General features: G+C 44.0%; 1 protein-coding gene and 1 non-coding gene across 2 annotated transcripts in view; one reads left to right on the top strand and one right to left on the bottom strand.

Moving 5' to 3' along the window:
• Nucleotides 1-12,156, bottom strand: part of RNF138 (ring finger protein 138) — a 40,187-nt gene extending 28,031 nt beyond the window's left edge. Inside the window, exon 1 of the mRNA XM_024121019.3 lies at nucleotides 11,939-12,156. Coding sequence (XP_023976787.1) covers nucleotides 11,939-12,048 — 110 coding nt within the window. The 5' untranslated portion in view covers nucleotides 12,049-12,156. The remainder of the gene's footprint in view (nucleotides 1-11,938) is intronic.
• An 11,778-nt stretch (nucleotides 12,157-23,934) lies between these two features.
• On the top strand, nucleotides 23,935-24,042 carry LOC112064130 (U6 spliceosomal RNA). Its single transcript, XR_002891383.1, has one exon. It is a non-coding gene; the product is annotated as a U6 spliceosomal RNA (small nuclear RNA).
• The last annotated feature ends 1,829 nt before the right edge of the window (nucleotides 24,043-25,871 follow it).

The following is a 25,871-nucleotide window of genomic DNA, read 5'->3' as shown; positions in this document are numbered from 1 at the left end:
ACATGCGGCGGAGGGGCGGGGCCCGTGAGCCATGGCCGCTGAGTCTGCGCGTCCGGAGCCTGTGCTCCGCAACGGGAGAGGCCACAGCAGTGAGGGGCCCGCGTACAACAACAACAACAAAAAAAACAAACAAACAAAAAAAAAAGATTGTTAAGTAGATAAAAAGAATCCAAAGACTGGAAAAAAATATTTCTAAATCATATACCTAACAAAGGAGTAGTATCTAGAATACATAAAGAAGTCTTCAAAGCTCAAAAGTTAGAAAGCAAATGATCCAGTTAAAACATAGGCAAAAGACACTGAAGAGACATGATTTTAACCTAAGATATACAGGTAGTAAACATGCACATGAAAAGATGTTCAACATCATTAGCCATTAGTAAAATACAAATTAAAATCATGAGGTATCACTACACAGATTGAAATGGCTTAAAATTTAAAACAATGACAGGGACTTCCCTGGTGATGCAGTGGTTAAGAATCTGCCTTGGGTCTTCCCTGGTGGCGCAGTGGTTGCGCGTCCGCCTGCCGATGCAGGGGAACCGGGTTCGCGCCCCGGTCTGGGAGGACCCCACATGCCGCGGAGCGGCTGGGCCCGTGAGCCATGGCCGCTGCGAGCCCTGGTCTTGGAAGATCCCACATGCTGTGGAGCAACTAAGCCCGTGTGCCACAGCTACTGAGACTGTGCTATAGAGCCCACGAACCACAACTACTGAAGCCCATGCACCTAGAGCCCATGCTCCGCAACAAGAGAAGCCACCGCAATGAGAACCCCATGCATCCCAACGAAGAGTAGCCCCCGCTCACCGCAACTAGAGAAAGCCCACGCACAGCAATGAAATCCCAACACAGCCAAAAATAAATAAATTTCTAAAAAAATAATAAAAAACAAAACAATGACAACATGGAACGCTGGCGAGGATGCAAAGAAACGGGATTACTCATACACTACTGGTGGGAATATAAAATGGTATAGATACTGTGGAAAACAACTTGGCATTTTCTTAAAAGACAAAACATGCAACCACCGTATGACCCAATAATTGCATTCTTGGGCATTTATCCTAGAGGAATGAAGGCTTACGTTCACACAAAAACCTGTACATGAATATTTATAGCAGCTCTATTTGTAATAGTCAAAAACTGGCTATTCCAGATTTCCTTCAGTGAATGAATGTTTAACCAAAATGTAGTACATCCATACCACGTATGGATGCATATTCACCAATAAAGGAACTAATGATAACACACAACAACCTGAATCTCCAAAGAATTATGCTGAGTGAAAAAAGAAATTCCAAAAAGTTACATATTGTCTGATTCTGTTTATATAACATTACTTAACATTCTTTTTTTTTTTTTTCTCAGTACTCGGGCCTCTCACTGTTGGGGCCTCTCCCGTTGCGGAGCACAGGCTTCGGACGCGCAGACTCAGCGGCCATGGCTCACGGGCCCAGCCACTCCGCGGCATGTGGGATCTTCCCGGATCGGGGCACGAACCAGTGTCCCCTGCATTGGCAGGCGGACTCTCAACCACTGCGCCACCAGGGAAGCCTTTAACATTCTTTTTTTGCTAACAGCTCTATTGATATTTAAGTCACATACCATACCCCATTCACCCATTTAAAGTGTACATTTTAGTGGCTTTTTTACTGTTATTTACAGAATTGTGCAATATTTAAGACTCTTGAAATGTCAAAATTATGGAAATAGGTAACATGGGACTTCCTCGGCAGTCCAGTGGTAACAATTCCGCCTTCCAATGCAGGGGACACAGGTTTGATCCCTGGTTGGGGAACTAAGATCCCACTTGCTGTGGGGCAACTAAGCCCGTGCGACACAACTACTGAGCCCACGCACCTCAACTAGAGAGCCCTCGTGCCGCAAACTACAGAGCCCACGCCCCACAAGTAGAGAGAGAAAACCCACACGCCGCAATGAGAGATCCTGCATGCCGCAAAGAAGATCCTACGTGTCGCAACGAAGACCCAATGCAGCCAAAAATAAAAAATAAAAAGTAAATAAAATTAAATTAAAATTAAAAAAAAAAAGAAATAGAGAACATGTGAACATTAGTGCTTGCCAAGGGTTAAGGAGGCACAGGGTGGGATCAAGAGGAAAGTGGGTGTGGCTATAAATGAGCTATGTGAAGGATCTTTGTGGTGATGGAAATGTTCTTTATCTTTACTGTATTAAGAAGGAAGATATCCTGGTTTTATTTACAAAACATTACCATTAGGGGAAATTGGGCCAGGGTACACAATTCCTGTATTATTTTACAACTACATGTGAATCTACAGTGGTCTCAAAATAAACAGTTTAACTTATCCGTATATTATAATGCATATTCACTTAATAAATACGTATTAAATACTTACTACATAACAGAACTAGGGACATATCAAGGAACAAAAGTGATGAAAATCCCTACCCTGATGGGACTTACAGCATTGTGTGCATGCAGGTACTTGTGGCAAGTTTGTATATACATACTATACCCAAAAACATTTTAACAAGTCATATTATAGTGTGCTAAAAATAGTAAAAGTAATTAATGAAAGTGAAGAATCCCAAAGAATCAAATTATTTTAAGAATTCAAATATACTAAAAAGATTTTTAAAAGAATGGAAAAGGAATGCCCTCTAAGAAATACTGAGGTCAACTAAATAAGACAGGCAAATTAATAAAGATTCAAAAGCACACATCATATATCTTAGTAGATTCCAGGTAAGTCCAAAAATGGACAATTTTTTAAAAGATTCAAGAAGGCAAATTAATAAAGATTCAAAAGCACACATCACATATCTTAGTAGATTCCAGGTAAGTCCAAAAATGGACAATTTTTTTAAAAGATTCAAGAAACAGAAAACATGGAATAGCATTATAACTTTAGATAAAGAGAATCAAGTATCTCAAATCTGAATGTATAAGAAAATGTAATAATATACCAAAAACAAAGCAACTGACAGGAAAATAATGTAAAATAAGTAATAAATTACAACAGATTATTAAATCATAGTCACAGAAATGATCACAAATGTACCTACACACTCTGAACAGTAAAATTATAAATTAGTATATAAAAATTTAATATGGAAAAATGCACATAGCCATACGTTGCTAGCAACTGAAGAAACAAATTTTAAAGTGACTTCTAGACACCATTATGAACTGTATTAAACTAACAAAATATTGCTTAAAAAAATGCTCAACGTAGCGAATATCCTGCTCGGGCTGCGCGCTGGGCCACGGTGCGAGCACCGGAAGATGGAGCCGCCCGCCCGTCCACCCGGCGCCCCGGGTCCCCGCCCGCTGGCCACCCCGGCGTCCCCCGCGAGGCCCCGGAGCCGAGGGCCAAGCGGCCGCGGATGGCGGCGTAGAAGGCACGAGGTAGAGATGATCTTCAAAATGAAGTCTCTGGAAAACGTTCAGTTCTCTGCAGGAACTACAAAAATGGAAGGAAAGAACATTTTCAAAACAAAATTGTTGCCACCGCAATGAAGAGTAGCCCCCGCTCGCTGCAACTAGAGAAAGCCCATGCGCAGCAACAAAGACCCAATGCAGCCAAAATAAATAAATAAAATAATTTTTAAAAAAAAAGCTCTTTCAAAGAAAACCAGAATTGTTGTGAAAATGTTTACAACTAACTGATACTATTGAGTTTTGTTTTTTCTTTTTAGCTAATAAAACACTTTAAGAAGATTGTATTGGGCTTCGCTGGTGGCGCAGTGGTTGAGGGTCCGCCTGACGATGCAGGGGACATGGGTTCGTTCCGCGGTCCGGGAGGATCCCACATGCCGCGGAGCGGCTGGGCCTGTGAGCCATGGCCGCTGGGCCTGCCCATCCGGAGCCTGTGCTCCACAATGGGCGAGGCCACAACGGTGAGAGGCCCGCGTACCGCAAAAAAATAAAGAAAGAAAGAAAGAAGATTGTATTTATGGTCAAAGGAAACTGGACTAACCATGCGGCCGAAGACTTTTCCCACCACGACCTACTCTGGGAACAGCCTGCAGCGGCTGCAGGAGATCCGCGAGGGGCTGAAGCAGCCGCACAAGACCCCCGCCCCCGGGCTGTGCTGGACGCCAAGGCCCTGGGGGGCCAGGCGGCAGCAGCAGCAGAAGAGGACAGCCCCGAAGTTAGGGCCTTACTAGAAAGCCCTGAGCGCAATCAGATACTCCTTGCTGCCCTCTGCTAATGAATTGGGCCCTTCAGCCGCCGCAGAAGTAAACCGACAAACGCTGCAGTAACTGGTGGATGTGGGCTGTGACCAAATGGGTGGACGCTCCCATGAGGCTGCCCATCTGGGGTGCAAAGGAGACCAGCAGAGGTCCCTGGAGAGGGGTTTCTAGGCTACAAACCCAAGGCCCTTTCTGTGTCCCATTGCACTGTTTTCCACCTCCTCTCCAAAACCATCTTGTTAGCTGCTTTCCTTTTCAGGCAAGATCCAGAGATTTCTCAACTCTCCTGAAATTGTGTCACATGCACTTTCTGTCCTGTCCCTGTGATGATGGGAAGGCTTTCTCACGTAGCCCTTTCCTTGGGGTTTATTTGGCTTATTCTGAGCTGTCATGGGGAAGAGACTGGCTTCCTTGAACCTGTGTTTGGTTTGTGCATTTTTTAACTCATCTAAGGCTAAGGTTGGTTAACATGAGTTGCCTCTTTGCCTGTTTTCTCCTGTTTTAAAAGATGGCCATCTATGCTGTTAGAGGAGACGTGACTATATTAAGGGAATGAGAAAGTCTAGAAAATAAAAAGCTTGAGAAATTAAAAAAAAAATGCTGGCAAAGATGATGGAATACAAATATACTTTAATAGTCTTAATGGCATTATGTAAATTAGCCCAATTTTGTGGAAAGCAACATGACATCTATACAAACAGCAGTAACTATTTATGGAGCACTTAGGCAGGGTTCCAGAAACTTTACATAATCTTGAATTCTTAAGAATAAATAAATGTTTTAAAAGTTCCTTTATTTTACAAACGAGGAAACTAAGACTTTCAAAATAAATAAACCTATATGAGACTGAAGGTAAGATGCTACTTCATTGAAAACAAGGCCCTGCACATTCTTTCTACCTCAGGGTCTTTGTCCAGAATGTTCCCTCACCCCAAAATACTCTATACACAAACACAGCCCTCCACAAATTAACACCTACACATCATAAATCTCAGCAACAATTTCACTTCCTCAAGAAAGGTCTTTATTACGTACCCATCCACCCACCAACCCACCTAGATCTGGTCCCCTTCTAATACTCTCTCTTTAAACCTATAAGTTTGTAACCACATTTATCTGAGTGTTTATTTGAATTAAAATGTGTCTCACCAATGCCAGTTCTGAAGGCAGGGATCATATCTAACCGTATACCACTGTAGGTATAACACAGAGCTGGGCACCTAGTAGGAATTCATTAATATTTGTTAAAGCAATGAATGCTAATTTACCTTAATCTAATCCAAAATTTTACTTAACCCAAGATATAATCCACAGTCCTCAAATCAAAACCATAAGCACCTTCCAGGTACAAAACACTTCAACAGAGCTATAATCATCCTTGTGTGACACAGCTGACAAATTCCCTTGTATTTACCCTCTGACCCAGCAATTCCACTTGTGAAAATTTATCTTACAGGAAAAACTCTCACATGTGAAATGGTATTCATACAAGTTTAATCAATGTGCCATTATTTGTAACAGCAAAAGACTGGAGGGCTTCCCTGGTGGCGCAATGGTTGAGAGTCCGCCTGCCGATGCAGGGGACGCGGGTTCGCGCCCCGGTCCGGGAGGATCCCACATGCCACGGAGCGGCTGGGCCTGTGAGCCATGGCTGCTGAGCCTGCGCATCTGGAGCCTGTGCTCCGCAACGGGAGAGGCCACAGCAGTGAGAGGCCCACATACCGCAAAAAAAAAAAAAAAAAGATTGGAAACAACCTAAGTGCCCATAGATAAGAGATGGATAAATAAATTAATAATTTAATAATTAAAAAATAATCAAACAATGGAACACTAGAACTCTAAATATGTTCCATGGGATCAGGAATTTTTGACTGGTTTGTTGAACCCTAGAATCTACATTAGTATTGTTGGCACATAATGGACACTCAGTGTTGGCTTACTGAATGAATGAAAACTCTACAATCTCCCCACCACCAAAAAAAAAAAAAAAAAAAAAAGAGTAAGAAGGCCCTTTATGTACTGATATAGAATGACCTCCAGTAGAGTAACATGAAAATACCGAGGTACATACAGTATGCTGTTCTCTGGAAGAATAGATAAGGTAACAGTGATTGTGAGAGACAATCATATTATTTCCTTTTATACCTTTAAAGCTGTGAATTACAATATTCTCCATTCACAATAATACCTTCGATATTAAATATCTGGACCAAAAAACTTGAAACAGCCTCCTTTCTGTTTACAATAATAATCTAGCTTTTTGTGTTAGATGCTATAGTTATTAAACTAAACATAATTTTATATTTTTATGGGTTTTGAAAACTATAAAACACACATACAAGATTATTATCAGGAGAAAAACAAATACCGTATGCTAACACATATACATGGAATCTAAGAAAAAAAAAGGTCATGAAGAGCCTAGGGGTAGGACGGGAATAAAACACAGACCTACTAGAGCATGGACTTGAGGATACGGGGAGGGGGAAGGGTAAGCTGTGATGAAGTGAAAGAGTGGCATGGACATATATACACTACCAAACGTAGGGTGGATAGCTAGTGGGAAACAGCAGCACGGCACGGAGAGATCAGCGCTCGGTGGTTTGTGACCACCTAGAGGGGTGGGGTAGGGAGGGTGACGCAAGAGGGAAGAGATATGGGGATACATGTATATGTATAACTGATTCACTTCGTTATAAAGCAGAAACTAACACACCACTGTGAAGCAATTATACCCCAATAAAAATGTTAAAAAAAAAGATTATTGTCATTCACAAACATTATCTCATTTGGCCCTTGCAACAACCCTGTGAAACAGGTTGTTTCTACCCCTGTTTTATGGAGAAGAAAACAGGCTGAAAGGAGTTAAATGACTTGACCAAGTGATACAGCTAGTAAGCTGTGGTCTCCCAACACAAACCCACCATTCATACATTTATTCAATACCAAATACATACAGTAGGCTCAGGTAAGTACAAGTAGACCTGGGTTGCTGCCTTTTAAGAGCTTACAGTCGAGGGGCTTCCCTGATGGTCCAGTGGCTAGGAGTCTGCCTTCCAATGCAGGGGACGTGGGTTCGATCCCTCATCGGGGAACTAAGATCCCACGTGCCACAGGGCAACTAAGCCTGTGTGCCGCAACTACTAAGCCTGTGCCACAATTAGAGAGAAGCCTGCGTGCCGCAATGAAGAGCCAACGCGCTGCAACGAAAGATCCCATGTGCCGCAGCTAAGACCCGATGCAGCCAAAAATAAATAGATAAATATTTTTTTAACTTGTTAAAAAGAGCTTCCAGTCTAACTGGTGAGAATGGCATCAGTCAAATCGTCTGATCCCAAAAATATTATGATTATGACTGTGATAAGAAGTACAAAGAGGGATTTCCCTGATGGCGCAGAGGTTAAGAATCCGCCTGCCAATGCAGGGGACATGGGTTCGAGCCCTGGTCCGGGAAGATCCCACATGCCTCGGAGCAACTAAGCCCGTGCGCCACAACTACTGAGCCTGCACTCTAGAGCCCATGAGCTACAACTACTGAGCCTGTGTGCCACAATTACTGAAGCCCGCATGCCTAGAGTCTGTGCTCTGCAACAAGAAAAGCCACCGCAATGAGAAGCCCGCGCACTGCAACGAAGAGTAGCCCCCGCTCGCCACAACTAGAGAAAGCCCACGCGCAGCAACGAAAACCCAACACAGCCAAAATAAATAAATAAAATTTAAAAAAAGAAAAAAAAGATGGCCTAGAGCAGCAATTATTATGTCAGCAAGAAACCATATAAGCCTGGCTTTCAGATTTATAACAAGTACGTAGGAAAGAAGATATTTTGAAAATATGTATTTAGAACATGACTGCCCAAACAGGATACCAATAAAGGTGTTCAAATTGCAAGAAATATTAAGTGAAAATTCAGGGACTGGATAATCCAAAGCAGGTCAATAAAGAATCATACAAATCTGTGCTTAATGAGAATTGGAGGCTGATTTATATAAGCTCATTTTAAAAGATGCTTCCTGGGACTTCCCTGGTGGTCCAGTGGTTAAGACCCTGCACTCCCAATGCAGGGAGCACAGGTTCCACCCCTGGTTGGGGAACTAAGATCCCGCACGCTACCTGGCGTGGCCAAAAATAAAAAATAAAAGACACTTCCTTACATATAGGCCCCAAAGCAAACAGATTAAATTTCCATTTTTAAGAATCTGGCAAGGCATCAACTTGTTATTATATGTAATTTTCATTGTGATAGAGCTTACTTCTAACTGTACAAAGTTACTTCTTTAACCATTCAAAATAGAGAAGGGAGGTTTGGTTCAAAGAGTCTTTGAAGATTACAAAGGGAAAAAAAACAAGAGATAAATACCTTACCACTATGCCAGTCTGCACCTTCTGAAACATACCTGCTCAACTTTCATATTCTTAACTCATCTTTACATGTTTTTCAAAACATCTGACCACTCTAAGGCCTCTGACACTGCTGACTACCTTTCCTTAAAATTCTTCTCAGTTTCCTGTCACACTCTATCTTGGTTTTCTTCCAATTTTGTCCATTCCTTCTCTGGCTGTTCTTTTCTTCACTCCACATTTAAATATATATTCTCCAGCACTTTGTTCTATCTAGATCTCTGTTATCTTTCAATTTATACACCTCCTCCAGGGGCTACATCCATACTCACAGCTTTAGTTCCATGTATTCCAGATCTACGTACATACACTTAACTGTTGGACATACAATCATCAAATCTTACACAATCTCCTTAAAATGTCAGGAATCTCTTCTCTCCATTCCCTCTATCATTACCTTGGTTCAGGTTCTAATCATTTCTCTCTGACAGAGTAATGAATGACCTCTTCACTAGTCTCACCAGTACCAAGCTAAACAAGGCTAGTAATTAGTAAGCATTCTAAAATTTAAATGTGACCATGCTGCTTCCCTGCCAAAATTATTCAGTAGGTCTCTATGGCTTTCAGGAAGTTCAAATTGGCTTACACAGTAAATTCCTGCCAACGTCGCTAAGCTCCATCTCTACCACACTCATCTTTTGGCCAAACTTTGTAATCGGGATACAGTCATCCCCTGTAACCCCTCCTCACCTCCGCATATGCAGTAAACCTAATCAGGGTATTCCCCAACAATCCCTGAACACCAATTCTGACCTAAAGTATAACTTCATCCAGGAAATTTCTCCTATACTCATAGGCTAATTTAGATACCTGCTCTCAAGGCTCGCATAAATTCTCCTCCTCAATTTCTTCCATACCAATTACATTCATGTATAGGTCTTCTCCATTAGACTATTAACATTTTCCAGAGAAAGAGCACTTTGTTTTGTTTTGGCCTCATGACATGTGCGACCTTAGTTCCCCGACCAGGGATCGAACCAGTGTGGAGTCTTAACCACTGGACCGCCAGGGAAGTCCCAGAGAAAGAGCACTTTGTATTCCCTGTACCTGACACACGGAAGGCATCTGACAATTGCTGTTTGAAGGAATGAATGAGGATTAAATGGGAATTTATATTTTGGCAAAGTTATTCTAGTGATAATGAACTTGCTCCTTTTACTAGAATGGGCAAATCCTTCACTGCAGTTGAAATGGCAAAGGGGCTGAAACCTCTTATCACCTCATCTCTCACTACTCATGAACAAAAAACTAATTTTGTAGCTAAATATAAATTTGTTTAAAGGCACAGGTTTGTCCTCTGTGAAAAGGGAAAAGCAAATGACATTCTAAACTAGGTTATTTAAAACAGAATCTATTTCCCCACCAAACTCCCAATCAATACCCTGTTCCACCATTACCACCCTTTCCAAAGAAAACTTTTTCTCCCTCTACCTTAATTTACTGTTTAGCCAGAACCTTAGAGCAACTGTGTGTGCATTTGAGAGGTGACAATGCTGGTAAAGGAGGGGATGAAGGAGGGTGAGTAGTAAGTGTCCAGTTCTACTAACGAAACCTACTCCATATTTTCTTTCCACATCCCAGCCCAGGGAGGTGATTTAAGAAAAGCCCTCAACAATCATCTTCACTCTCTTTTCCATAGCCTTGAGATCAAGCCAAAACTACAGTTTGATTTAATAAAATGTCTCACAAGGGAAGTGAACTAGAGCAAACTGCAAGAAATTTTGAGGGGAACTAGAGATTACAATGAGTTCTATGAGGTCAATCACCCAACAGGTAATTGAAATGATTGTCCAGAAAAGCCCTACTGCCTCACTGTGCCCTCCTTCCCTCCCTTTCTTCCACCCACTGCCAGCCCAAGCACAGAAAAGGCATCAAGTTATAATAAACACTAACAAATTAAAGACTAAAAAGTATACATTGCGCCCTAAACATCTCAAGATATTTTTCTAACAATCTGCATTTGTTGCACCAAATGATAATGGAATAAGATTGTCATTCCTCTCCCATAAGCGGCAAAAATATAACTGGCGTGACTTCTATGATGAAAAGTCACATACTCTTGGGCTCACACAACCACTACCACTAGGAATAAGGTAGACAACAGTGCAGGTAAGACTGGGGATCGGAGTGAAAAGAGTGGGTCTCAAGAAAATAACTGTAAGGAAGTTTGTGATTAAGAACCCCAAATTCAACAACCCATTCTTTACAAAATTACAGAACCGCTCCCCCCCCCCCCCCCAAAAAAAAGGTCGAAGGAGAAATCGATTTAGAAACTTGTTCGACTCTTTTCAGCTATTTGTAAGCACACAGAACTTTCAAGCCTGGGTGTACTTTTTCAACTAGAGATTTCCAAGCCTCACCTGCCAGAAATTCTTTATAAGTTTGTAATGGAGCCTGAGAATTGGCAAGTTTACTTAAAAAGCTCCCCAGGGACTCTGATCAGCAGCCAGGTGTGTCAGAAATGCTATACACCTTTACCAGAAGGGCTCCTTCTAACCCCTACGGACACCCTACGAGTCTCTATTAATTATCGAAGTTCTTCCTAACAGCACCAGGCCACCTCACCGAACCCCTCTGTGTTCTCCATCACCCCTAGGATTACTGCCTTAATTGCAGTTCATTCCTCACAACAGGTCTATCTTTCTCATCTCCACCCTTGTAGTAATCAATAAGCAGAAGGGTAAAACAAAGGGAAACTATCACTTCAATACCCGGAAATCCTGTCAGTTCTAACACATGAGAGAAGCAAGCCCATTCTAGGTCATTCCAACCTGCAATGAATTTTGAACGCATCGAAACACTTTCAAGGGTGGTCTGTGAAGCGGGTCTGAAAGGTTAAGTTAGAAGAGAGCTCCTCAATCTGGAAAGGATGGGCCAAGGTTCTGAAAGGAAAAGGGAGACTTGAAAGCGGGGCGGGTCGCGGAGCCGGGCGAGCGGGCCGTGCGGGCACCTCCGGCCGGTTCTGACACTCGACACCCCAGCCTTTATTCAGGTTGCTAGGAAACAAAAAGGCTCCACGTTCCCTGCAATTCCTCCCGGGCCTGCAGGAGAAGACAAGGGGCCTCGGGGCCAGAGAACGCCACGGGGACGGGCCTGGGCACTGCCCCGGGGGCGCGGCAACGAGGGAGCTCCGGGGCCAGGGAGCTCCGGCTGAGGGGCCAGGGGCAGGGAGCGGGCCGGGAGTTCGGGGGGAGGGCGGCATGGCCTCCGACCGGCCGCGAACGGGCCCTCGGCGCCGAGCGGCGCCCGGGCAGGCCGTGGTGGGCTCGGCTCCCGCCAGGCCGCAGCCCAGGGTCCGGGGCGGGGTGCGGGGCCTAAACGACCACCCGGCTCCGCGCGGGGGAGGGGGCGTCTACTCACACGTGCTGACAAGCCGCGGTCCGTACGGGCGTTTTGAGCACCTCCTGACAGACGGGGCAGTAGAAATCATCTTCGGTGTAGGACGTGGCCGCGGAGAGCTCCTCGGCCATGGCGGGAGATGAGGGATCGAGGTTATGGCGGCGGCAAGCGGCCCAGGTGGCGGCGTCGGCCCGGGGCCCGACTCCCTGCGTGAACCAGGAGGAGGCGGGGAATCGCGTCAGGAAACGGCTCGCGCCAGGAAGGGGGCGGGGCCCCGGCGAGGCGGGCCCAGGCGGGGCCCGGCGGGGCCTGGCCGGGCCCCGGCGGGGCGGGGCTGGGCGGGATAGAACGCCGAGACGCTACGGCCGCACGTGCCGGGCGAGGGTAGATCCCCGGGCTGCTGCTCTTGCCGGGGCAGGACGGGGAGGCGGCGGCTGAAAGCCCGGCGATTGGCCTCACTGACGTTTCCACGAGCGCCCGCGAAGGGCGACCCCGCCCGAGGCCACTCCCTTACCTGGCTCCGCGAGGCAGCCGCGACTCAGCCCTCTTCTGCGCCTCCGGCGTCCTTTTCCCCGGCCTTTGGGCTCCTTCTCCCCACCCCCTCCCCGAGCTCCCCACCCCCCCCCCGAGCCCCCCACCTGCGCAGCCGGCTTTCGGCCGCAACCTACGTTTTTCCGCGGCTCCCCGCCCCGCCCCTACACTCCGCTTGCGTAGACGCTCTCTTAGGTGAGCCAGCTTCCCGGGCTAGCGTTGGTAGATCTGAAGCCGGGCGCCGTCCTCGGGCTTCTGGTCCAGGTGCTGACGCCTTCGCAGCCGAGGCCGGGAGCGGAGTGGCCGGCGGAGTGCGCAGGGCTCATCGGCCCTAAACAGGGCCGGGCCCGAGGCTCTTGGTGCACCTGGATCCCACCGCCCCTTCCAGCTGGCTCGCTCGTGGCATCGCGCAGCCTGCCCGGCAGGTCACCGAACATAAGGCGGCGAGCGCGGGGCCGATGAGTGGGGGGAGGGCGGCCTCCGTAGCAAACGGCGTGTGGCGTATGCAGCAGTTTGTGACGTCAACAGCTGGGTGCTCACTGTACCCCCAGCTTCCCTACAGCAGGGATCCCATTTCGAGCCACTCCTATCAAATATATTGGGGTTTTCAGGAATTTTTCCTCAAAAAATAGCATTACATGATATTAAATATTTGGTCTTTACTGTTGCCCTTGTCACAATGTTTGGTTCATGTCAAGGTGTGTTATGTAATAATCCGTTATGGGATTTTAATCCTTCGGAGAGGAAAAACTAAAGATAAGCCACCTTGAGAGGGTTTCAGCTTTAGACCTTAACACAGTGTGAGTGACGAGTTACAGTCGCAGATGCGGTTTTCCACCAACACCTTTGTTTTGTTGATAGCTTTGAAGAAGAATGAGGTGGAAGCGTGAACCTAGGCATTTCACCGTTATTCAATAATTTAAATGCTTTTTTGTTTGTTTTGTTTTGGTTTTGGCCATGGTGCATGTGGGAATCTTAGTTCCGGACCTGGGATTGAACCTGTGCCCCCTGCAGTGGAAGTGCGGAGTCTTAACCACTGGACTGCGAGGGAAGTCCCAAATGTTTCTTTTTCTTTTTTTTTTTTAAATGGGCCCTTAATTCCGAGATATATCCACACAATTGATAGATCTATAAGGTGAGGTCACAACCACATGAATGGAGCTAAAGAAATCTAGAACATCATAAAGCATCCTCAATTTGCTTCAGAAAAGGAAAAGATTTCATTACCATGCTTTGTTAAAGCTTTCCGCTATGAACAAGATGAATCATAAATAGAAGCCATTGAAAGGCCTAGTTAATTCAATTCTGTCATTTATTGTCTACGGTGTCCTTGGCACTGTGTTAGATGTTATGCAGGTGTCATGAACTTTGCTCTCAATTCATTTATACTCTTGGATATCTATCAAAATGAAAGGACAAAAAATGGTATTTGCCAAAGTATTAAATTTTTCATTAACAGTGACTATAATGAGGATAGGAAGAAGAATGATTGGATTTGTATGGACTTAGAGAAAACCTAATGGAGGAAATGGGTCTTAATGTTCATCTTTAAATGACAATTCCTAGAGTAATACTCACCGAATTATTTGTCCAATGAACAGCGAATTTCCTCCACCACCAAACTACATTGTGTATTTTTTTTCTCCCTTTCCTCCATAACAAAGCGGAGCAAGAAGGCTAATTTTAGCTTCAGATTTCTTGGGAGGAGGAAGAGTGCTTGATGGGGGGGGTACTTAATAGCAGTAGTCCAGGTGCTTTTCAAATTCTCTTATAAAATGGTTCTTGGATTCCAAATTTCACATTTTCAATAATATATTCCCAATCATATTTTACTTATTTTGACCACTTTAGGAAGTGGTATTTTCTGCTTACTAGAATGTTTCCCTTTACTCATTAAGAATCCTTAACCAGGGCTTCCCTGGTGGCGCAGTGGTTGGGAGCCCGCCTGCCGATGCAGGGGACACGGGTTTGTGCCCCAGTCCAGGAAGATCCCACATGCCGCGAAGCAGCTAGGCCCGTGAGCCATGCTCGCTGAGCCTGCGCATCCGGAGCCTGTGCTCTGCAACGGGAGAGGCCACAACAGTGAGAGGCCTGCGTACCGCAAAAAAAAACAAAACCAAAAAGAATCCTTAACCAGAACATTAATTTTGTGACTTATAATTTTACTTGCTTTATTCTTTTTCTAACGGCAGCCTTACTCATGCCCTAATCCAAACATGTTTGTGTTACTTCTCATATACTCTGAGACTCAAATAAGCAGTTGACATACATGTAAGCATATAGTTGGCCATATGTGGAAATACATCAAAAATGTAGGTATAAGGAAAATGTAGTTACCCACTGAGAGTTAAGCTTAGAAAAATAAACCATAAATGCCAGAAGACACAATCTTCTGTCTTGGCAGCATTTCATACAAAAAAACTACTTGATATTTTTATGGCAGCTTCACAGATTTACTCCAAATATGTTCAGCTGTATAAGTAAATCTCCTCAGTTTTGGGGAATAGGGGGAAAACCCTAAATGTTAGACCAGCTTTATAGACTTAGTCTGTTGAAATAATTTAAACATTTCCTTTAAGTTTAGGTTAAAACACTCAATCTGTTAATAGTCCATCTCCCTCAGTCGGCTCCCCTCAAAATGGCATCTGGAATAAGAGGAAGAACAAAGGGTAGCTGACATGAATTTGAGATACTACTGGGGAATCTTGGTCCTGCAGGTCTCCTTTGAATTCTTGCTGGACTTTTCTGCAGAGAAGATAATTTTGGCTGCTCTCTAAAATGCAATGAGTCTTGGGCATTCTGCTGCTGGTACCTGCTGGTGAGGGCTACTCTGGCCTGTCTTGCCCGGGTCAAGGCCTTGTCCCCAGCGCTCATCTCTCCTCTCAACCTACCACACCTTTCTTCAACTCTTTGTTCCAACCATAATCCTGTTGATGAAGATTAATCAGCCGATCTAAGAAAGAAATGGAAAATTTTACTCGAGTCAAATTTGAGGATTATGACCTGGGAAGAGTATCTCAAAAAGCTCTGAGAACTGTTCTGACTATTAGAAGTCAAGGCACAGTTTTATAAGTTTTTTGAGACAGGGGACAGTACATCAAATGATATTATTGACAGTTTACATAATCCAGATCTAAGTGTCATCGTCATCATGGTGGGTCACATGACCCCTTACAAGCTCAAGGAGGAAAGCTATCTTTTAAGGAGCTGTCTTGTTGATGCTAAGGAGAACATTACTCTTTATGGTTCAACAGGTATTCCTGCTGCTGGGGGAGGTTTGGTCGATACATAATGCAGATACATGATGCACAGTGGTGGGAGAGAGGAAGCCAAAGGGCAGAGAAGAATTTTTTATGTTTACATTTTTGTCTTGCCATAAAATATGAATTTTATTTCACAATCCCTTGGACTGGAAAGAATGGACCCTTGCTGTTTATGGCTGATTGGGCTGATTGGGTGCTCCCATATGTAAAACTCTTCAGTCAAGTCTACTAAGCCAGGTAATTAACATACTAAAGGGGGAGATAAGTGAATTTAGAAAATTAATTACTTTCTTGACAAAGCCTGGCTTTGTCCTGTTACAAAACCTTCAAAGTTTTGCTGGTAAAAGCGACTGCCTTTGAAGAAGTGAACGCGGAAGCTGGGAGATGGAATAGAAGAGAGGCTCATCTTTCACTGTCTACCCTTCTGTATCTTTTTAAGTTAGTACCATGTGCGGTGCTGACCTTCAGCTGCTTGGCAGCCGTGCAGCTCAACTAGTCCTTTTCAGCCTGGACCCTGATTGGTCAATAGTCTGTTCTGAATGGCCAGTGCCCATTTGGTTCCAGTTGTGAAATATTTTCTTTTTCTTTTTTTTAATTTTGTTTTTAAATTTTATTTATTTTTGGCTGTGTTGCGTCTTCGTTACTGCGCGCGGGCTTTCTCTAGTTGTGGCGAGCGGGGGCTACTCTTCGTTGCCGTGCACGGGCTTCTCACTGAGGTGGCTTCTCTTGTGGAGCACAGGCTCTAGACGCGCAGGATTCAGTAGTTGTGGCACACGGACTTCAGTAGTTGTGGCTCGCAGGCTCTAGAGTGCAGACTCAGTAGTTGTGGCTCATGGGCTCAGTAGTTGTGGCACACAGGCTTGGTTGCTCCGCGGCATGTGGGATCTTCCTGGACCAGGGCTCAAACCCGTGTCTCCTGAACTGGCAGGCAGATTCTTAACCACTGCGCCACCAGGGAAGTCCAAATATTTTCAATATTACTCCTGATCATGTACATAAATAACCTATTCACTGAAGGCATATAATTTAATTGTTTAAGCTTGTTTTGGAAATGTTCTTTTTTTCCAAAAAAAATTAAAAGCAAAGTTCTTTATATTCCTGTTAAATTAATACTAATTTCTTCTTTTCCCCTCTTCACCCCAGCGTGCGCGTGCGCGCACGCGCGCGCGCACACACACACACACACACACACACACACACGGATGCCTCAGGCTAAGTAAGAAGGAGTTCAAGTGAATAAAAATGTGAAAGGGAAACCATAATAGGCACCATGTTCCTATCAACAAGCATTCTTTCTTTTTGGCCGCACTGCACAGCTTGCAGGATCTTAGTTCCCTGACCAGGGATTGAACCCACCCCCTCAGCAGTGAAAGCACGGGAGTCCCAACCACTGGACCACCAGGGAATTCCCAACAAGCATTCATAAATCCTACTTCCATCCCCCACTCTAACAAATCATGACTTTTGTTTAGGTAGCTTCTATTTTTCTCCCAGCTCTACCTTTTAGGAGGTAACCCTTATTCTCAGCTCAAGGGGGAAACCCGTGATTGAGATGAACCAATCTGGATGGGTTATTTCTTCTTACACATTTAGGCCTGGGCCTGTGACTCAATTATGACAGGTGTGACGGGAATTCTTCTGAGGGGCTTCAGCAAGTGCTTGTCTTTGCTGATCAAAAACCAAATAGGAATAAACAATTCCATGCTACTTCTGGATGTTTAAACAATTCCATGCGCTGATCAAAAACCAAATAGGAATAAACAATTCCATGCAACTCTGCAACCATCATGAAACCATGAAAAGAACAAGCCAGAGGATAAGCCAAAGGACTGAAGATGTCAGAGCTGAAAGACTGAAGAACGGAGGTCCTTGATGTAATTGAGCATTAATCTCATCAACCCTGAAACCACCCTACAGTGAAGTCCTAACCACTGGACTGCCGGGGAATTCCCTACCCTACCTCCTGTTAAACCTTTCTAATAGTTTAAGCCATTCTCAGTTGGCTCTTTTGTTATTTGTAGCTCAGAGTATCTGAGCTAGGTATTTGCTTTATGACTACCAGATCTGTCCCACCGCCGCCGCCCCCCCCCCCACCCCCAGTCCTCTATTCTGCTCTGTATTGCTGGAGTTAACCCTTGCAAACTGTATCCCATTTTCCCTTACCAACTGACTTCTTGCTATATTCAGCCAGTGGGAGGCATTGAAGAGAAACTGGAAGGAAGAAGGAAGGAAGAAGTCAAGGTATTTCTCCCTCTGTTTTATAATAAGAAATATATATTTGGTCTTTGTCCTGTTTTGGGCACAGAGCTCTAAAAACCTTTTGAATTTCCTAACTGATAAGAACAGTAAAGGTATCTTTTTTTTATGTTACTAAGGTGACTTTGGGAAAGGCCCAGAGGTTGGAGGCTGGTCTCCAGAGGAACCTACCAAGTGCTTAAAGGGTTGGAACTTTTAGTACCACACCCAGACCTCCAGGGAGGGAGTGGCTGCAGTTTGAGTTCCCTCACCAATGGTTAATGATTTACTCAATGATGCCTCTGTAATGAAGCCTACATAACAACCCCAAAGGACAGGGTTTAGAGAGAGCTTCTGACTTGGTGAACACATGGAAACTGAGGAAAGTGGCCTGGTTAGAGAGCATGGAAGCTCCGCATCCTTTCCCCCATCCTTTGCCCTACACATCGCTTCATCTAGTTGTTCCTGAGTTGTATATATCCTTTTATAATAAACCAGTAATCTAGTGAGTAAACTGCTTTCCTGAGTTCTGTAAGCCACTCTAGCAAATTAATCAAACCCAAGTAAGGAGTAGTGGGAACCTCTGATTTATAGCTAATGGGTCAGAAGCACAGGTGACAACCTGGACTTTTGATTTGGTGTCTGAAGTGGGCAGGGGAACGGGCAGTCTTGTAGGACTGAGCCCTTAACCTGTGGGATCTGGCACTATATTCAGGTAGGTATCAGAACTAAGTTGAATTGTAGGACTCTCAGCTGATATCTGAGAATTGTTTAGCATATGGGAAACACCCCCCTACACACACGCATTACAATTGGGTGACAGAATTTTACCCTCTCTTTGCTTCTGGCAGTGGCCTAATTTCTTCCATGTTTCTGAAACTGTGGACCTCAGATTGGGACTTGAACCCACCATCTTTTAACTGAGATCACACATGTGGTCTCAGGACTTAATGAAGCTCAGGTTCTTTTTTTGTTTTAAATTAATTAATTTATTATTTATTTATTTAGGCTGCTCTGGGTCTTAGTTGCAGCATGCAGGGTCTTCGTTGCAGCATGGGGACTTCTTAGTTGCGGCATGCAGGCTTCTTAGTTGCGGCATGCATGCGGGATCTAGTTCCCCGACCAGGGATGAATCTGGACCCCCTGCATTGGGAGTGAGGAGTCTTAACCACTGGACCACTAGGGAAGTCTGAAGTTCAGGTTCTTGATGTCTCATCACAGAAAGAATTCAGTGAGAGACAAAGTGATAGGTAAGAAGTGGATTTATTTAGAGAGAAACATGCTCCACAGACAGAGTGTAGGCCATCTCAGAAGGCAACAGGCACAGAAATATGGCATGGTTAGTTTTTATGGGCTGGATAATTTCATAGGCTAACGAGGGGAAGGATTATTCCAACTATTTGGGGGAACAGGTGGAGATTTCCAGGAATGGGGCCACCTCCCACTTTTTGATCTTTGATGGTTGGCCTCAGAACTGTCATGGGGCTGGTGTGTGTGTCACTTAGCTTATGCTAATGTATTACAGTGAGCGTATAATGAGGCTCAAAGTCCAATGGTAGTCAAATCTTCTGCCATCTTGGATCTAGTTAGTTCTAACCAGTTTTTGTCATGTCCTATGGCTATATCATTCTTTTAAAGGTTGTGCCCTGCCTCCTTCCCTCCTGTTTCAGTTCCAGCTTCTGGGAGACCACCCTTCCCTCTATGGTCCCAGTTCCTGCTGGACAGTCCCTGGCTTTTCTCAATGGCTTCTGTGTTTGCCTTGCTATCACACTTGGTCTTTCAGCAGTTTTGACATCTTTGTAATTAATTTTCTGTATTAAACATTTTCTTTATTTTTTTATTTTTTTTTGCGGTACGCGGGCCCCTCACTGCTGTGGCCTCTCCCGTTGCGGAGCACAGGCTCCGGACGCGCAGGCTCAGCGGCCATGGCTCACGGGCCCAGCCGCTCCGCGGCATGTGGGATCTTCCCAGACCGGGGCACGAACCCACGTCCCCTGCATCGGCAGGCAGACTCTCAACCACTGCGCCACGAGGGAAGCCCAAACATTTTCTTTTGAACTACTTATTGAGAGCTTTCTTTCCTGATTGGACCCTGACCCATTTTCCTAACTGAATCAACACTTTAGAAGGACAAGGGGAAGGTAAAGCAGATAAACACACTGCAAAAGTGGTTCTACTTCCCAGAAGAGAAGGAACTGAGTTACTTTCCATTGCAAGTTTAAATTCCCTCCTCACATCTCTGCAAATTAGCAACAAATGGAAACTCAAAAGTGAGATCTAATTAAACATAGAAAATAAAGGAATTCACCTTTTTAGTCTACCCCGGTTTGGGACAGTTAAATTTCAGCTCCTTCATAAATGTCATTATAAATATGCATTTTCATGCTATTTACCTTACATTTAATTCCATATCAGCAGCATTTTTATATACTATTATACAGCTGTCGTTTTAAATAATATTCCTATTAGTAACCCCATTGAGCCTATGTATCCTGTGAAGTAAAACCTCCATGTTACAAATCGATTAGCATAGAGGTGTGTATAATCCCAACTTGAGACTGTCACAGTTTCAAGAATATGGAATTGAGATCCCTATATTCTAGTCAGTCTCCATTAAGTGCATTAATGTTGCCCAAAAACTGGGTTCGCCTCTTGGTGGGTATCTAGCCAATAGACACAAGCAAGCCAAAGGTTGGGAGAAGGAAGGACTTATTACTTGCAACAAGTAAGGAGAACACCAGGGGTCTCTCCTAAAGCACTGTCTACCTGAACAGCAAAATTGGGGAAGTTTTAAGCTAAGGGTACATGCATATTCGTGAAGGGGCTTGAGCAGAGGAGAATTCAGCATAGAATTGGGGCAAAGGTTGACAGTCCAATATTTAGTTGATTGAAGTCAGGAGGGTCAACATCACATTTCTTCCATCCTGCACCTGGTCAGGGCGGGGCGGGGGGAGGGGGGTGCTTAGTTCCTGCAGCACTGAAAGATATATTATTATGTATATCCCTTGAGGAGGAACTAGGACTCTGCTTTATCACTGCGCTTTTCTCTCTTCCTGAATTCCTTTGTTCCCTTATGATCATTAATACTGAGACCTGTTCAAGGGCAAGCATTGTGGCCGGGCTCAGATCACAAAATGTCTGAGACCAAAATGGCTTCTCTTATGTCAAGAAAGCCGTTCCTGGATCTCTTTCTCCGGGGACCCCCTTATTTATCTGCTTACATTAACCTGGAAGGTATGTTAACAGGAGCTGTGGGGCAGCCACCTCCTTCCTTCCCCAAGCATAGAAAGCCAATATGTAGAGAGCAAACCAGCAGTGAAAAAGGTATTCTGAATGCAGCTAAAGTTGTTTCGCTGGATAAACTCTGCTGTCCTCAGAGGCAGAGCTATAGACTAGACCGGAAATGGCAAGAGATTTCAGCAAATCGACTCACATTCCAAATTTTCTTTGATGATGTTTGAGAGAAAGTTATAGAAGAAAAAGATCCCTCTCCCTGTCCTTTGTCCTACCCACCTTCTCCCTTCCTCCTCCTCCCTTTTTCTTTTTCCTTTTTTTCTTTCATTTACTTCACACATTTATTGACATCTTCTGGGCACTGTTCGGTCCTGGGCTCACAGCCAGGACAAAGGCAACTATTAAAAGATTAGTTCCAGTATAACAGTGGAGGCAAAAGCTTCACACTAGTTTTTAAAAGCAAACAAAGCTTAATTTTTAGGGAAATAGAAGAACAGTCCAGAACATAAACACTCTTCTTTCTGTTCTTAAAGTTAATTATTCCAGCCATTTCACCCTCAATACATATGCATTTGTACTTCCTCAAAAGGAGACAATCCAAAGCCCCTTCCAGCTGTGCTTCTAGAGGCAATGTCACAAGACTACTATTTTTCCAGTGCAATATCTCTTACTTCTTCCTTTACTTGAGTGTTAATCTAGTCCAGTTTTCTTTGTTTGCTTTTGTTTGTTTGTTTTGGCCGTGCCCCATGGCTTGTGGGATTTTAGTTCCTCCACCAGGGATTGAACTTGTGCCCTTGGCAGTGAAAGCGTGGAGTCCCAACCACTGGATGGCCACGGAATTCCCCTGGTCCAGTTTTAATATCTCATCATCCTGCAGTGGTTTTTTTTAATTAATATTTTTCCACATTTGCTTTCTCACTCTCTGCATATGGTAATGATTTTTTAAAAATATTTATTTATTTATTTATTTAGGTTATGCCAGGTCTTAATTGCGGCGTGTGAACTCTTAGTTGAGGCACGCACGTGGGATCTACTTCCCCAACCGGGGATCGAACCTGGGTCCCCTGCATTGGGAGTTTGGAGTCTTACCCACTGGACCACCAGGGAAGTCCCATCCTGCAGTCTTAGGCTAAATCATAAATGTAATCCCTATCAACCACCCCTAATGTGCCACAATGCAAAACAAATACAACTACAATAAGAATTTCCATTTAGAATGTGGAGAAAGGAGAAGGAACCATAGAATATGTACTGTCTGCTGTTGGACAGAGTTAATGAAGCAAAGCAGAGAACCACTGAGTCTCATGGTTGACTTGAGAGTGGTGAGAATCCCGTTGTCAATGAATCTGGCTCTCTGATATTACCTGCTAGGATCATTACTGTTGCCAGGGGAACACCTAAAAGGACATTAGCATAGACTAGCCTGTCTAAGGAGAAGGAAGGGGTCTATCTCATTTGCAATTCATTTTTTGTTAAAGGTATTGGGGTACCAAAATGTGACTCTTCTTGAGACTCTAAGGAATTAGGACATTCTGCCCTATTGATTTTATTTTTTATTTATTTTTAAAAATCAACTTTATTGAAGTATTATTTATGTACGATAAAATGCACCTACTTTGATCATCTAGTTTGATGAATTTTGGTAAATTCTGCCTTGTTGATTTTAATGAATCACAGGCCTGTCACAGGTTGGGTTTCTGCTGCTGCTACATTTCTGATAAAACTGTAGTCATCTGTTTATCAGTTTCATTTTAGGGGAACTTCCTCACAGTAAACACCAAAAAATGTGTCAGGTCATGGGGCTGCTAAATTGAAGAGACAAGACTGGGCGACCCTCAGATTTTCTATTTGTTAGCAGCAACTCTGGGGATAACACATATCCAGGGCGCTCTGTTTGACAAACTTTGTCTCAGGACAGTGTAGATGAAGAAACTGGCTGGGCTGGCAGAGAACTCTTGCTCTCTATCTTCTAGAATATCACTCTACCCCCCAGACTGAATTCCAGTCCAATATACTTGCCATGGCATTGCCATCCTGTTTGTCAGGAGGGGAGCCAGTGTGTGGCACTGTGGTACAGCTCAGCGAGGCAGGGTACCCCAAATCCTCCATTCATTCCTCCCCAGTGGCCAGGATCTCACCCTTTCTCAGTCAATGCTGTAATCTTACGCACAGAAAGGGAAGTGAATCAGGGAACTTGAGCTCTTCACTTCGGTCCAGCAGATGATTACTTTCTTGATTTGGACCTCAGCATTCTCACTTTCCAATTCTTCTTTTTCTCTACCTGTATCCAGGAAAATCTCAATGAGAGCATGCAAATTTCTTGTTGTACTTTATTGAAGGTACTCAGGAAAATTTAACAGTATCTGATTTTCAGTCTGGGTCCAATCAGGAAAGAGATTTGAACTGACAATTATTTGAACAGAGAAAGTTTAATATGAAGAATTTTTAACTCTACTAGGGGATTAACATGAGAAGTAAAGGGGGAGGGGATAAATTGGGAGATCAGGATTGACATATACACACTACTATAGGTAAAACAGAAAACTAATAAGGACCTACTGTATAGCACAGGGAACTCTACTCAGTACTCTGTAATGGTCTATATGGGAAAAGAAGCTGAAAAAGAGTGGACATATGTATATGTATAACTGATTCACTTTACTGTACACCTGAAACTAACACCACATGCTAAATCAACTATACCCCAACAAAAATTAAGGTAAAAATAGAGAACTCTAAAGAATACAGAGTTGAGTGCTTGCTTTAGCAGTACATGTACTTAAAATCAAAACAATACAGAGAAGATTAGCATGGCCCCTGTGCAAGGATGACACTCGAATTCATGATGCATTCCATATTTAAAAGAAAAATAATAATAATACAGGGTTGAGATAGAGTACCCAAAGAAGGATTCTACCTCCACCTCCAGACCTTTGTCCAGACCTTGCTGGAGAGGGCCCAGCTGTGGCTCACAGGATGGCAGAGAAGTCACTGTGGTGCCATGCTGTTGGAACTTGCTGGAAGTCTGTCCTCTAGTTTGCTTCAGGCAAACTCTTCCCTCCTGGTGGTCCCCAAATGCGAAATTATTTAAGCTCAGGATATTTAGTGTGAAAAACAACAACAACAGTGTTGTCAAACCCAAATTCCTGTGCCTGGTGCACAGTGAGACCAAACAAGCAAAAACATCAGAGTTTGGAGCAGAGAAAGGTTTATTGCAGAGCCAAGCAAGGAGACGGACAGCTCGTGCTCAAAAAGCCCAAACTCCCTTATGGTTTTTGGGGAAGAGTTTTTATTGGCAAAATTTGGGGGGAGGGCTGCAGGGTGTGTGACTTTCTTCTGATTGGTTGGTGGTAAGGTAAACAGGGTGGAATTCCAGGAATCCCAATTATCAGCCTTCTGGCTCCAATCATTCTGGCGTCCACATGCTTGTGCCCAGCCTGAGGTTACCATCCTCCACACTGAATGGGGGCCTTAGTTTCTGTAGAAGAACTCAGAGATATATACCAGATTGCTATGCATATCTCCCCCTAGGAGGAACCAGAACCCTGCCCCATTGCTGCACTATTGTTTCTTGACTGCCTTTCCTTTGTTTCTCCATTCCCTCATTTCCCTGATTAGTAACAGTTTGAATCTGCCCTTTGGAACTCAAAGAAGGTCTAAGAGGCTGAAGTCCTTTTCCTACAAAAAAGAAATGGGGAGACACAGAAAGGCTATTGTACCTGGGAGGGTCCCACAGGATCCTGCTTGCTTTCAACAGTACCCATAACAAAAACAAGACCTGCCTTCTCGTCCTAAGAGTTCCATCAAAAATCCTATAAAGAAGTGATGCTAACTCAGACTGGCAACTCAAATCAGTAAATATCTAAGAGAATGTACAACTGCAAATGGGGGAAAAAACAAGCAAACAAAGCTGCGTGCTCTAAGTTTCATCAGAAGTCTGGAGAAAGACCTGGGGGTGGGGGAAAAAAAAGCAACAGGGAGAAGCATTGTTCAGTCCCTATATTTAAATACTTTATTTTTGAAACCTCAAGGGCTTCACCAGTGACATGATACTTCTTTCCTAAATTTCACCAACAATTGTAATTTCCCAAACTGAGAGGCATGAAACTATATAAATTGGTATTTGGTTTACCCACATACCAATTTTGTTTGTTTGTTTGTTTACTGTGGTTAAAGAAAAAGCATAAAATTTTCCATTTTGGGCTTCCCTGGTGGCACAGTGGTTAAGAATCCGCCTGCCAATTCAGGGGACATGGGTTTGAGACCTGCTCCCGAAGATCCCACATGCCATGGAGCAACTAAGCCCATGCGCCACAGCTGCTGAGCCAGTGTGCTACAACTACTGAAACGCACACGCCTAGAGCCTGTGCTCTGCAACAAGAGAAGCCACCGCAATGAGAAGACTGTGCAATGCAATGAAGAGTAGCCCCCACTTGCCACAACTAGAGAAAGCCCGCATGCAGCAATGAAGACCCTATGCAGCCAAAAATAAATAAATAAAATAATTTTAAAAACAAATAAATTTTTAAAAATTTCCATTTTAACCATTTTTAACTGTATGGTTCAGTAGTGTTAACTATATGTACCTTGTTATGCAACAGGTCTCTAGAACTTTTTCATCTTGCAAAACTGAAACTCTATATCCATTGAATAACTCCTCTTTTCGCCCTCACTTTGCCCCCTGGCAGCAA

The sequence above is a fragment of the Physeter macrocephalus genome, chromosome 19 (genome assembly GCF_002837175.3).
Source record: "Physeter macrocephalus isolate SW-GA chromosome 19, ASM283717v5, whole genome shotgun sequence".
Classification (NCBI taxonomy): domain Eukaryota; kingdom Metazoa; phylum Chordata; class Mammalia; order Artiodactyla; family Physeteridae; genus Physeter; species Physeter macrocephalus.
The sequence above is the reverse complement of the archived record's forward strand: the minus strand, read 5'-3'. Positions and strand labels throughout refer to the sequence as shown.